We start from the raw sequence: 14,588 nt of genomic DNA on the forward strand, positions 1-14,588 counted from the left end.
TTTTACTTCTCTAAAGACACAGTTAAGAAAGTATATTTATCAATAGATATTTATCAAGCACCTACCAAGTCAAAGTGGGGGTTATAAAAAAAAAAAAGTAGAAGGTGTGGACCCTGCACACCAAAGAAAACCTTCCTCAAAACATCCAGTACATGGGGTTTATGTAAAACTAAATTTGGAACTTGGTAAAATAAGTACAGACGAGTACGTGAGGAAGTTGGGAGGTAAACACACTGCTAGAGAAATACAGGTGGAGATACGGGTGGATCTGGGTTTGGTTAGGAGTGATTCAGACCATCCTACAGAGAATGGCTCCTCCCTGGATGGACTTGCTATAAAAGGGCCACTATCCCAGACTTCAGCACCCAGCAAAGCTCCTTCAGGCTACATTCTACTTATTCTTCTGGTGAAGAACGTAAGTAAAAGGGAATACATCTAACTTTGCCTACTTGGTATTAAGCAAGGTGGAAATACGGGAGGCATGTGTGCTCTGAGGGAAATGTTCTGGATGTTTGAGGATCTTCATTTTTAGTGGAACTGTTACTAAAACCTTATTTTGATATAAAAGGAAAATGAAGCATAAATGTGTTTCCTATGAAGCTACTCAATACTCTCTGTATTGCTGGAGTTTCCATTTATTCATTCATTCAATAAATATATACAAACTGCCTTCTATTTGCCAAGTGCTGCACTTGGCTGATTATGCAGCAGTGACAATATAAACTCCCTACTCTAAGGAGTTTGCATTTAGTAGAAGAAGACATCCAGTAAACAATAAATGAACAAGAATTTCAAATAGTGCTAAGAACAATGAAGAAAATAAGAGAGTGGTGTAATAAAGTGATGGGAGGAGAGAATTTTAGATTAGAAGGCCGGGGAAGAGCTCTCTGGGGAATTCTCCTTTAAACTGAGATCTTAATGACAAAAGGAACCAGCCAAAGCAAAGGGCAAGATTCTAAATAGGAGTCAATTTGTTTCAAAGAATAAAAAGAAGCTAGTATGCCTAGAGCATATTTAACAAAAAAACAGTGGTGTGTGGTGACATCAGAGAGCTAGATGGAGTAAACCATGTAAAGAGAGGCATAGTAGAATTTGTACATTACTTTAACTACATCAGAAGTAATTGGAGAGTATTCAGCATAAAGAATGAGATAATCTAATGCATGTTTTTAAAAGATCATTCTGGGGGCTGAGTTAGTTAAGCGTCTGACTTCAGCTCAGGTCATGATCTCATAGTCTATGAGTTTGAGCCCCAAATCGGGCTCTGTACTGACAGCTCAGAGCCTGGAGCCTGCTTCAGATTCCGTGTCTCCCTCTCTCTCTGCCCCTGCCCTGCTCGCTCTCGCTCTATCACTCTCTCGCTCTCTCTCTCTCAAGTAAATAAACATTAAAAAATTTTTAAAAGAGCCACATCAGTATGGATATATGAATATATCCAGTAGAGAAGGACGACAATTGCAAAAGCAAACTGTTTGAGTAGGCAAAGGGGTTCCAGTGCCAAAACAGAGGACAGGAGCACAGACTGTACACATACACAACATCACTGCTGGTTAAAGTCTGTGGACACAGATGCACGAGGCTGGAAGATCAGAAATTGGCAAAGTGAGGAAATTCTTTTCATTGGCTTCCAAGCTCTCAATGAAATAAAACTCAAGGACTTCTTGTGAGATAAAGTACAAAAAGTCACTGTTGAGCTTTTGCCAGTAAGTACAAGAAAGACGGGGTACATGCTAGAAGCAATGACAGAGATTAACCAAATGTCTAACCAGAGTAAAGAGGGAAGTGAATACATAAAGCAGAAATAAACAATGAGGCCACAGAATTATTGAAATCAGAGTATAAGAGGAGGTCAGAAAGTGCAATCCTTGAGATGCAGACTTTTGGGGACAGCACAATTACACATAAGTTCAAGGTCTGGAATATCAACATAAATGACAGTGCCTGAAAAAAATCTTAATTTCTTTTTGTAAAAAGCATACAAATGTATTTTTTAATTCAATCTTTACAAACTGTCTTTTAGCCAACCAGTCTGATCAATTCACATACATAATTCATGATAAAATTATATGTAATCCTACTTTTATTTTACACTTTCTGTTTACTCTCCCTTATCTATGCTTCTTATTTTCTTCTTTCCTGGTTTCCAATGCATTGATTGAAGCTTATTTTTTTTTAATTTTTATTTTTCCTCTCTATGGTTGAGAAGTTATAAACTGCACTATTTTAGTGGTTACTCATAAACTTATCAAAATACAGGTTTAACAATGTCAAGAATTAACACCTATTTCCTCTCATAAAATAATCCAAGGTCCATACATACTTTAGCTTGATTTCAGTCATGTCTTTCACATTATTGTTTCCTATATCATATTAGTTTCGTCTGGTTTTATAACTTCTAAAGTAGTCATTACAATGCTTTTATAAAATAAATGCTTATTTAGATGTCATTACAATGCTTTTATAAAATAAATGCTTACTTAGATTTATTGACCTGCTTAGTAATTTCTTTGTTCACCAATTACATAAATTGAGCATGCCTTAAATGCTCTTCATTAAGTGGCAAAATGAAAGCCAGTCAACAACAACAAAAAAAATGTATAATATTGAGAAGCTATTAAAGCCACCCTATCCAATTAAAAATACTGTATACATCATGAAATGTTAATTTTAAACAAAGGTGGAAATTCAATCTAATAATTGATAAAACCTTAGAAAAATAAAAGACAGAGGCAGTAGGGTGGCTATGTCAGTTAAGCATCCACTTCAGCTCAGGTCATGATCTCACAGTTCCCGGGTTCAAGCCCCACATCAGGCTCTGTGCTGACAGCTCAGAGTTTGGAACCTGCTTTGGATTCTGTATCTCTCACCCCTCCCCTGCTCGCACTCTCTCTCTCTCAACTAAATAATCTTTTTTTTTTTTTTTTAAAGAAGAATAAGAAGAAAAGACACACAAAAGTACATTTTTATTTCTTCCTTCCAGGTTCACCTTTACTACCAAAAGATGTCTACTCTCCTGGAAAACATCAATGCCATCATCGACCTATTCCATGAGTACTCAACAACAGACAAGGAGACTGACACACTGAGCAGGGAAGAACTGAAGGAGCTCCTGGAAAGAGAGTTTCGGCCAGTCCTGAAGGTAAGGGATATCAGCCAGGATCCAAGGGTGTATCATGTTTGTTTTGCAGCAGCATGGTGACAATATCTGTGAAGTCTTTGTAAATTATTACTTTTGGAAAAGAAAAGAGACTTCATCTTAATTCAAAACAAGTATTATTTTCCTCTCTTTACACATTTGATATACTATGTGCACACAAAAATGTGCACAACACAAACACACATTCATCTTCTATGAAAGAAATATAAATATTTAATGACAAAAACTGAACACCAAAAATTACTTCTTCATATTATGTTTCCTAATCTCAAGAATGCTAACAAGCTCCACTAAAAAGACAATGCACTGATAGATTTCATAACATATGTATATTAAAAAGAAAAAACAGGAATATGACCCATCCAAATTATTACTTTTCACAACTACTATTTAACATATGTTTTTAGGTACATTATCTACACTTTCCTGTAACTAATCATAAACTGAACATTAGCAAAGATGCAAAACCACATATGGTCCCACATTTCCTTACCAAAAATCAGAATCACCAGTTGGTTGGATTATTCAACTGACCATGTGAATCACACTCATGTAATCTCCCTGTATCTTCCATATGTACAGAATCCAGATGACCCAGACACTGCTGATGTCTTCATGCATATTCTTGATCTAGACCATGACAAGAAAATCAACTTCACTGAGTACTTTCTAATGGTATTCAAGTTGGCTACAGCATACTATGAGTCAAACAGAAGACAGAACTTCCAAGCAACAGAGCAAAACCAAAACCACCATGCACACCATACAAGAGATGAAGACGATGATTTAGATGAAGACAAAGTACAAGAAGAAAAAGAAGAAAAACTGAGAAAATCCACACAATCAGGAAAAACCCATGAAAAAAGGAAGGAGACAAGATCCAAAGGACATAAAGGAAAAGGGAAAAATAGACACGAGCAAGGACGTGACAATTCTAGACAGGCAGGATCCCTTGAGGGTGAAGAGGCCGATGGTGGACACTCGGAGCTAGGATCTCGTCACCATCAGTCATCCACTCAGGCACACGGCTCTAGACACTCACACCCTGAGTATCGACAATCCTCATCTGAATCCAGGCCAGTGAGAAACCGAGGGTCCAGTGTCAGTCAGGACAGCGACAGTGAAGGACACTCAGAAGATTTGGACAGACGGTATGGGTCTGGTTCAGGAAACCAACGTGGGTCTGCCCATGGCCATGCGAGAGACGGCTCTAGACTCTCTCACTCTCAACAAAGGCAGGGAGACAATCATGGGCACTCTGATTCTGCCCATGGACAGTCAGACTCTGGTACCACAAGAGGACAAGGATCTAGTCATGGACACTCTGTGGACAGCTACACACAATCAGGGTCTCATCACGGAGAGACATCCTCTCGGGGACACACTGACTCCTCCCGCGGGCAGTCAAGATCCGGCACAAGAGCACAACAAGAATCCCAGCATTACCGGTCAGCAGACACCTCCAGACGCTCAACCACTGGACATGGACAATCGTCCTCTGGATACGGGGCCAGCAGACAGCGGGGATCCAGTGTGAGTCAGGCCAGCGACAGCGAAGGACATTCAGAAGGTGCAGGTAGAGAATCTTCAAACACCCTCGGAAGGTCTGGGTCCACTTTGAGGAAGGAACATGGGTCTAGCCATGGGCAGTCAGGAGACAGGTCTGGGCACTCAGGGACCCGTCAAGGGCAGGCGGCCTCCCGTGGGAGGTCAGACTCTGCCCACCGAGAGTCAGGATCCACCACCAGGGAAAGGCAAGGGCGCCACCACCAGCAGTCAGGAGACAGATCTGGGCACTCAGGATCCCTTCACGGGCAGACAGCCTCCCTTGGGGGATCAGGCTCCGCCCACCGAGAATCAGGATCCACTACCAGGGAAAGGCAAGGGAGCCACCATCAGCAGTTAGGAGACAGATCCGGGCACTCAGGGTCCCGTCAAGGGCAGACAGCCTCCCGTGGGCACTCAGACTCTGCCCACCGAGAGTCAGGATCCACCACCAGGGAAACGCAAGGGCGCCACCTTCGGCAGTCAGACGACAGCTCCAGACATTCGGGTGCCGGACGTGGACAAAGCTCTTCTGGATCTGGTAACAGCAGACACCGGGGATCCAGAACCAGTCAGGCCAGTGACAGTGAAGGACAATCAGAAGACTCAGATACTCAGTCAGGGTCAGTCTTGGAACGGTCCAGGTCCAGTCAAAGGAGACAACATGACAATGTACGTGGCAGTTCTGAGCACTCAGGGGCTTATTTCTACCAGATACCCTCCCAAGAACACTTGAATTCTGCCCACGGGCAGTCTCAATCCAGCACCAGACGGAGACAAGGATCCCTCCCTGAGCAGGCACGTGACAGCTCTAGACAGGCAGGATCCCTTGAGGGTCAGGCAGCCGATGGTGGACACTCGGACCAAGGATCTCGTCACCATCTGTCATCCACTCAGGCACACGGCTCTAGACACTCACACCCTGAGCATCGACAATCCTCATCTGAATCCAGGCCAGTGAGAAACCGAGGGTCCAGTGTCAGTCAGGACAGCGACAGTGAAGGACACTCAGAAGATTTGGACAGACGGTATGGGTCTGGTTCAGGAAACCAACGTGGGTCTGCCCATGGCCATGCGAGAGACGGCTCTAGACTCTCTCACTCTCAACAAAGGCAGGGAGACAATCATGGGCACTCTGATTCTGCCCATGGACAGTCAGACTCTGGTACCACAAGAGGACAAGGATCTAGTCATGGACACTCTGTGGACAGCTACACACAATCAGGGTCTCATCACGGAGAGACATCCTCTCGGGGACACACTGACTCCTCCCGTGGGCAGTCAAGATCCGGCACAAGAGCACAACAAGAATCCCAGCATTACCGGTCAGCAGACACCTCCAGACGCTCAACCACTGGACATGGACAATCGTCCTCTGGATACGGGGCCAGCAGACAGCGGGGATCCAGTGTGAGTCAGGCCAGCGACAGCGAAGGACATTCAGAAGGTGCAGGTAGAGAATCTTCAAACACCCTCGGAAGGTCTGGGTCCACTTTGAGGAAGGAACATGGGTCTAGCCATGGGCAGTCAGGAGACAGGTCTGGGCACTCAGGGACCCGTCAAGGGCAGGCGGCCTCCCGTGGGAGGTCAGACTCTGCCCACCGAGAGTCAGGATCCACCACCAGGGAAAGGCAAGGGCGCCACCACCAGCAGTCAGGAGACAGATCTGGGCACTCAGGATCCCTTCACGGGCAGACAGCCTCCCTTGGGGGATCAGGCTCCGCCCACCGAGAATCAGGATCCACTACCAGGGAAAGGCAAGGGAGCCACCATCAGCAGTTAGGAGACAGATCCGGGCACTCAGGGTCCCGTCAAGGGCAGACAGCCTCCCGTGGGCACTCAGACTCTGCCCACCGAGAGTCAGGATCCACCACCAGGGAAACGCAAGGGCGCCACCTTCGGCAGTCAGACGACAGCTCCAGACATTCGGGTGCCGGACGTGGACAAAGCTCTTCTGGATCTGGTAACAGCAGACACCGGGGATCCAGAACCAGTCAGGCCAGTGACAGTGAAGGACAATCAGAAGACTCAGATACTCAGTCAGGGTCAGTCTTGGAACGGTCCAGGTCCAGTCAAAGGAGACAACATGACAATGTACGTGGCAGTTCTGAGCACTCAGGGGCTTATTTCTACCAGATACCCTCCCAAGAACACTTGAATTCTGCCCACGGGCAGTCTCAATCCAGCACCAGACGGAGACAAGGATCCCTCCCTGAGCAGGCACGTGACAGCTCTAGACAGGCAGGATCCCTTGAGGGTCAGGCAGCCGATGGTGGACACTCGGACCAAGGATCTCGTCACCATCTGTCATCCACTCAGGCACACGGCTCTAGACACTCACACCCTGAGCATCGACAATCCTCATCTGAATCCAGGCCAGTGAGAAACCGAGGGTCCAGTGTCAGTCAGGACAGCGACAGTGAAGGACACTCAGAAGATTTGGACAGACGGTATGGGTCTGGTTCAGGAAACCAACGTGGGTCTGCCCATGGCCATGCGAGAGACGGCTCTAGACTCTCTCACTCTCAACAAAGGCAGGGAGACAATCATGGGCACTCTGATTCTGCCCATGGACAGTCAGACTCTGGTACCACAAGAGGACAAGGATCTAGTCATGGACACTCTGTGGACAGCTACACACAATCAGGGTCTCATCACGGAGAGACATCCTCTCGGGGACACACTGACTCCTCCCGTGGGCAGTCAAGATCCGGCACAAGAGCACAACAAGAATCCCAGCATTACCGGTCAGCAGACACCTCCAGACGCTCAACCACTGGACATGGACAATCGTCCTCTGGATACGGGGCCAGCAGACAGCGGGGATCCAGTGTGAGTCAGGCCAGCGACAGCGAAGGACATTCAGAAGGTGCAGGTAGAGAATCTTCAAACACCCTCGGAAGGTCTGGGTCCACTTTGAGGAAGGAACATGGGTCTAGCCATGGGCAGTCAGGAGACAGGTCTGGGCACTCAGGGACCCGTCAAGGGCAGGCGGCCTCCCGTGGGAGGTCAGACTCTGCCCACCGAGAGTCAGGATCCACCACCAGGGAAAGGCAAGGGCGCCACCACCAGCAGTCAGGAGACAGATCTGGGCACTCAGGATCCCTTCACGGGCAGACAGCCTCCCTTGGGGGATCAGGCTCCGCCCACCGAGAATCAGGATCCACTACCAGGGAAAGGCAAGGGAGCCACCATCAGCAGTTAGGAGACAGATCCGGGCACTCAGGGTCCCGTCAAGGGCAGACAGCCTCCCGTGGGCACTCAGACTCTGCCCACCGAGAGTCAGGATCCACCACCAGGGAAACGCAAGGGCGCCACCTTCGGCAGTCAGACGACAGCTCCAGACATTCGGGTGCCGGACGTGGACAAAGCTCTTCTGGATCTGGTAACAGCAGACACCGGGGATCCAGAACCAGTCAGGCCAGTGACAGTGAAGGACAATCAGAAGACTCAGATACTCAGTCAGGGTCAGTCTTGGAACGGTCCAGGTCCAGTCAAAGGAGACAACATGACAATGTACGTGGCAGTTCTGAGCACTCAGGGGCTTATTTCTACCAGATACCCTCCCAAGAACACTTGAATTCTGCCCACGGGCAGTCTCAATCCAGCACCAGACGGAGACAAGGATCCCTCCCTGAGCAGGCACGTGACAGCTCTAGACAGGCAGGATCCCTTGAGGGTCAGGCAGCCGATGGTGGACACTCGGACCAAGGATCTCGTCACCATCTGTCATCCACTCAGGCACACGGCTCTAGACACTCACACCCTGAGCATCGACAATCCTCATCTGAATCCAGGCCAGTGAGAAACCGAGGGTCCAGTGTCAGTCAGGACAGCGACAGTGAAGGACACTCAGAAGATTTGGACAGACGGTATGGGTCTGGTTCAGGAAACCAACGTGGGTCTGCCCATGGCCATGCGAGAGACGGCTCTAGACTCTCTCACTCTCAACAAAGGCAGGGAGACAATCATGGGCACTCTGATTCTGCCCATGGACAGTCAGACTCTGGTACCACAAGAGGACAAGGATCTAGTCATGGACACTCTGTGGACAGCTACACACAATCAGGGTCTCATCACGGAGAGACATCCTCTCGGGGACACACTGACTCCTCCCGTGGGCAGTCAAGATCCGGCACAAGAGCACAACAAGAATCCCAGCATTACCGGTCAGCAGACACCTCCAGACGCTCAACCACTGGACATGGACAATCGTCCTCTGGATACGGGGCCAGCAGACAGCGGGGATCCAGTGTGAGTCAGGCCAGCGACAGCGAAGGACATTCAGAAGGTGCAGGTAGAGAATCTTCAAACACCCTCGGAAGGTCTGGGTCCACTTTGAGGAAGGAACATGGGTCTAGCCATGGGCAGTCAGGAGACAGGTCTGGGCACTCAGGGACCCGTCAAGGGCAGGCGGCCTCCCGTGGGAGGTCAGACTCTGCCCACCGAGAGTCAGGATCCACCACCAGGGAAAGGCAAGGGCGCCACCACCAGCAGTCAGGAGACAGATCTGGGCACTCAGGATCCCTTCACGGGCAGACAGCCTCCCTTGGGGGATCAGGCTCCGCCCACCGAGAATCAGGATCCACTACCAGGGAAAGGCAAGGAAGCCACCATCAGCAGTTAGGAGACAGATCCGGGCACTCAGGGTCCCGTCAAGGGCAGACAGCCTCCCGTGGGCACTCAGACTCTGCCCACCGAGAGTCAGGATCCACCACCAGGGAAACGCAAGGGCGCCACCTTCGGCAGTCAGACGACAGCTCCAGACATTCGGGTGCCGGACGTGGACAAAGCTCTTCTGGATCTGGTAACAGCAGACACCGGGGATCCAGAACCAGTCAGGCCAGTGACAGTGAAGGACAATCAGAAGACTCAGATACTCAGTCAGGGTCAGTCTTGGAACGGTCCAGGTCCAGTCAAAGGAGACAACATGACAATGTACGTGGCAGTTCTGAGCACTCAGGGGCTTATTTCTACCAGATACCCTCCCAAGAACACTTGAATTCTGCCCACGGGCAGTCTCAATCCAGCACCAGACGGAGACAAGGATCCCTCCCTGAGCAGGCACGTGACAGCTCTAGACAGGCAGGATCCCTTGAGGGTCAGGCAGCCGATGGTGGACACTCGGACCAAGGATCTCGTCACCATCTGTCATCCACTCAGGCACACGGCTCTAGACACTCACACCCTGAGCATCGACAATCCTCATCTGAATCCAGGCCAGTGAGAAACCGAGGGTCCAGTGTCAGTCAGGACAGCGACAGTGAAGGACACTCAGAAGATTTGGACAGACGGTATGGGTCTGGTTCAGGAAACCAACGTGGGTCTGCCCATGGCCATGCGAGAGACGGCTCTAGACTCTCTCACTCTCAACAAAGGCAGGGAGACAATCATGGGCACTCTGATTCTGCCCATGGACAGTCAGACTCTGGTACCACAAGAGGACAAGGATCTAGTCATGGACACTCTGTGGACAGCTACACACAATCAGGGTCTCATCACGGAGAGACATCCTCTCGGGGACACACTGACTCCTCCCGTGGGCAGTCAAGATCCGGCACAAGAGCACAACAAGAATCCCAGCATTACCGGTCAGCAGACACCTCCAGACGCTCAACCACTGGACATGGACAATCGTCCTCTGGATACGGGGCCAGCAGACAGCGGGGATCCAGTGTGAGTCAGGCCAGCGACAGCGAAGGACATTCAGAAGGTGCAGGTAGAGAATCTTCAAACACCCTCGGAAGGTCTGGGTCCACTTTGAGGAAGGAACATGGGTCTAGCCATGGGCAGTCAGGAGACAGGTCTGGGCACTCAGGGACCCGTCAAGGGCAGGCGGCCTCCCGTGGGAGGTCAGACTCTGCCCACCGAGAGTCAGGATCCACCACCAGGGAAAGGCAAGGGCGCCACCACCAGCAGTCAGGAGACAGATCTGGGCACTCAGGATCCCTTCACGGGCAGACAGCCTCCCTTGGGGGATCAGGCTCCGCCCACCGAGAATCAGGATCCACTACCAGGGAAAGGCAAGGGAGCCACCATCAGCAGTTAGGAGACAGATCCGGGCACTCAGGGTCCCGTCAAGGGCAGACAGCCTCCCGTGGGCACTCAGACTCTGCCCACCGAGAGTCAGGATCCACCACCAGGGAAACGCAAGGGCGCCACCTTCGGCAGTCAGACGACAGCTCCAGACATTCGGGTGCCGGACGTGGACAAAGCTCTTCTGGATCTGGTAACAGCAGACACCGGGGATCCAGAACCAGTCAGGCCAGTGACAGTGAAGGACAATCAGAAGACTCAGATACTCAGTCAGGGTCAGTCTTGGAACGGTCCAGGTCCAGTCAAAGGAGACAACATGACAATGTACGTGGCAGTTCTGAGCACTCAGGGGCTTATTTCTACCAGATACCCTCCCAAGAACACTTGAATTCTGCCCACGGGCAGTCTCAATCCAGCACCAGACGGAGACAAGGATCCCTCCCTGAGCAGGCACGTGACAGCTCTAGACAGGCAGGATCCCTTGAGGGTCAGGCAGCCGATGGTGGACACTCGGACCAAGGATCTCGTCACCATCTGTCATCCACTCAGGCACACGGCTCTAGACACTCACACCCTGAGCATCGACAATCCTCATCTGAATCCAGGCCAGTGAGAAACCGAGGGTCCAGTGTCAGTCAGGACAGCGACAGTGAAGGACACTCAGAAGATTTGGACAGACGGTATGGGTCTGGTTCAGGAAACCAACGTGGGTCTGCCCATGGCCATGCGAGAGACGGCTCTAGACTCTCTCACTCTCAACAAAGGCAGGGAGACAATCATGGGCACTCTGATTCTGCCCATGGACAGTCAGACTCTGGTACCACAAGAGGACAAGGATCTAGTCATGGACACTCTGTGGACAGCTACACACAATCAGGGTCTCATCACGGAGAGACATCCTCTCGGGGACACACTGACTCCTCCCGTGGGCAGTCAAGATCCGGCACAAGAGCACAACAAGAATCCCAGCATTACCGGTCAGCAGACACCTCCAGACGCTCAACCACTGGACATGGACAATCGTCCTCTGGATACGGGGCCAGCAGACAGCGGGGATCCAGTGTGAGTCAGGCCAGCGACAGCGAAGGACATTCAGAAGGTGCAGGTAGAGAATCTTCAAACACCCTCGGAAGGTCTGGGTCCACTTTGAGGAAGGAACATGGGTCTAGCCATGGGCAGTCAGGAGACAGGTCTGGGCACTCAGGGACCCGTCAAGGGCAGGCGGCCTCCCGTGGGAGGTCAGACTCTGCCCACCGAGAGTCAGGATCCACCACCAGGGAAAGGCAAGGGCGCCACCACCAGCAGTCAGGAGACAGGTCTGGGCACTCAGGGACCCGTCAAGGGCAGACGGCCTCCCGTGGGAGGTCAGACTCTGCCCACCGAGAGTTAGGATCCACCACCAAGGAAAGGCAAGGGCACCACCACCAGCAGTCAGGAGACAGATCTGGGCACTCAGGGTCCCATCAAGGGCAGACAGCCTCCCATGGGAGATCAGACTCTGCCCACCGAGAGCCAGAATCCAACACCAGGGAAAGGCAAGGGCGCCACCACCAGCAGTCAGGAGACAGATCCGGGCACTCAGGGTCCCGTCAAGGGCAGACGGCCTCTCGTGGGCAGTCAGACTCTGCCCACCTAGAGTCAGGATCCACCACCAGGGAAACGCAAGGGCGTCACCTTCGGCAGTTAGACGACAGCTCCAGACATTCGGGTGCTGGACGTGGACAAAGCTCTTCTGCATCTGGTAACAGCAGACACCAGGGATCCAGAACCGGTCAGGCCAGTGACAGTGAAGGACAATCAGAAGACTCAGATACTCAGTCAGGGTCAGTCCAGGAACGGTCCAGTTCCAGTCAAAGAAGACAACATGACAATGTACATGGCAGTTCTGAAAACTCAGGGTTTTATTTCTACCAGAAATCAGTGTCTCTTCCAGGGCAGAGAGAAAATTGCAGGAAGTCTGATTCAGATTTTGGACAGTCTCAGTATGGTCGTGTAAGTTATGATTACACCAATATGCCATTCAGGAACAGACCTCACTCTGGAGATGAATTTATAACATCCAATATATCAGACAGTAATATGCAGTCACGAACATACGGTCATTCAAGTGATAATTCAAAACAGTTGGGATTTGGTCAGTTAGAAAGATATTATTATTATGAGTGAGAACCCAATAGAAAAATAATTAATACTGAGAGTAGGTAAGTGAAACAAGACATAACTTTGCATCAAGAAACTTCTCATTATACTTCCAAAGGGTTTACGTTACCATTTTATTTTGAATAAGTTACACAATTTCTTCCCTTGGGCATAGTTTAGTTTATTCTCTAGAAGATTTATGCCTTTGTTTGGAAATGGTGAATGGGAATAAACAATGTTATTTAGACCTAAATTTAGAAAACACAGTATTTTGGGTGTTGGGGTTGAAGTAAGCATTTTTCTTTTGTGAGTTTAAATTTTAGGACCTTTGTAGATTTGTGTACTGATCTTTGTGAAAAATATTATAAAATCACTGTTCTAGTGGCAAAAATTATAAAATCACTGTTCTAGTGGCCTAACCTCCAATGTTATTATCAGGGCTCAGTACATCTTTCTGGACTATCCTTGTAATGGAATTCTATATTATTCTGGCTTCATTAAAATCAAAAAAGTGAATTGCATAAAGATTCAAAATAAACAATTGGGCATATGTCATAATGTGTCTCTTCTATGCTTATTTGTCATAGATCCCAGAAAACTTACTTCCCCATAGCCAAAATTACATCTTTTTCTTATATCACTAGAAAGATATATGACCAAATGGCAATTATACACCATGCAAAAGTAATAAAGAGCCCAAGGAAAAAAGAACATAATCATTGTCCCACACAATCACCTTCAGGTTGAAAAAAGGCTTAGCTTAATCATGAATCACACCATAATTATTACCCAAACATCAACCCAAGTGGGTATTAGCCAAGTCAAACCAAGATTAGTACACAGAAATTACTAACCACAGGTCCTTCTTCCAAAGACACTAGGAGCTGTTTTCCAATGGAGATTAATGAAAGCAGAGACTTTTTTGCTGAAATATTTTGACAAAGGAAAAGCAACAAAGAAAATGCCCTCTCTGCCCTGGAAAGAAAACACAAAGAGTTGATGCTGGCAGGTGAAGAAATAAAGAAAGAACAGTACAAATGTGTACAAGTTCTACCATTAGAAGCAATATCCCTCTGTGAGAACCATACCCAAGTTTTCCCTCTCCATAACATCAGACCAGAATGCACATTAGAGAATATCTAGGCCAATGCTCCCATTCTGCAGATGCATGTGTCACACAAATAATCCATACCAAAACAGCAATTAGTCCTCAAGTCTCCTAATTCTGAGTTTTATAAAAGTACTTACAAAAGCTATCTCTCCTTCACCTTTACTTGAACAGATCAAGATAAAGTGAAATTAACGGCCAAGGTTTAAATGATCCCCAATGTGGACAGGTATTTAATGAAAAGCAACAAACAAGCTCATTTTTTTCTAAGTGTTCTCAAACATTATTCTGTCTATGCTTGCTCTCCACAAGCCACTCGAAGGGGGCACTACCCCCTACCGGCTTCCTCCTTCCCTGTTTGAAGTGCTGTCCCCAGGTACCCCTACCAAAGCTGCAAAACCTATAGAAGGTACCAGCTGTGCAGGCCTCACTGAATTGCACCATCAGGAATGTGAAAACAATTCCTCTCTCCATTTCTGTGGCACAATTTGCCACCTTGCCTCCAGTGTCATAACCAGCTAGTTCAGCTTCTGAGGCCCTTCCCTAGAGGAGTCAGGCCTAACTAGCAGGCTGAAGAACTAGAAATTACAATGAGGGAAACAG

The 14,588-nt window shown here is 48.8% G+C and overlaps 1 protein-coding gene across 1 annotated transcript in view; it reads left to right on the plus strand.

Annotated features, from left to right (window-relative positions):
• The first annotated feature begins 310 nt into the window (after nucleotides 1–310).
• FLG (filaggrin) overlaps nucleotides 311–14,588 on the plus strand; it is a 48,874-nt gene continuing 34,596 nt past the window's right edge. Inside the window, exons 1-3 of the mRNA XM_053889304.1 lie at nucleotides 311–415; nucleotides 2,981–3,139; nucleotides 3,740–12,900. Of these exons, the coding sequence (XP_053745279.1) occupies nucleotides 3,002–3,139; nucleotides 3,740–12,900 (9,299 nt within the window). The 5' untranslated portion in view covers nucleotides 311–415; nucleotides 2,981–3,001. The remainder of the gene's footprint in view (nucleotides 416–2,980; nucleotides 3,140–3,739; nucleotides 12,901–14,588) is intronic.

The sequence above is a fragment of the Panthera pardus genome, unplaced genomic scaffold, assembly GCF_024362965.1.
Source record: "Panthera pardus isolate Hobbes unplaced genomic scaffold, ASM2436296v1 HiC_scaffold_11, whole genome shotgun sequence".
NCBI classification, from domain to species: Eukaryota; Metazoa; Chordata; class Mammalia; order Carnivora; family Felidae; genus Panthera; species Panthera pardus.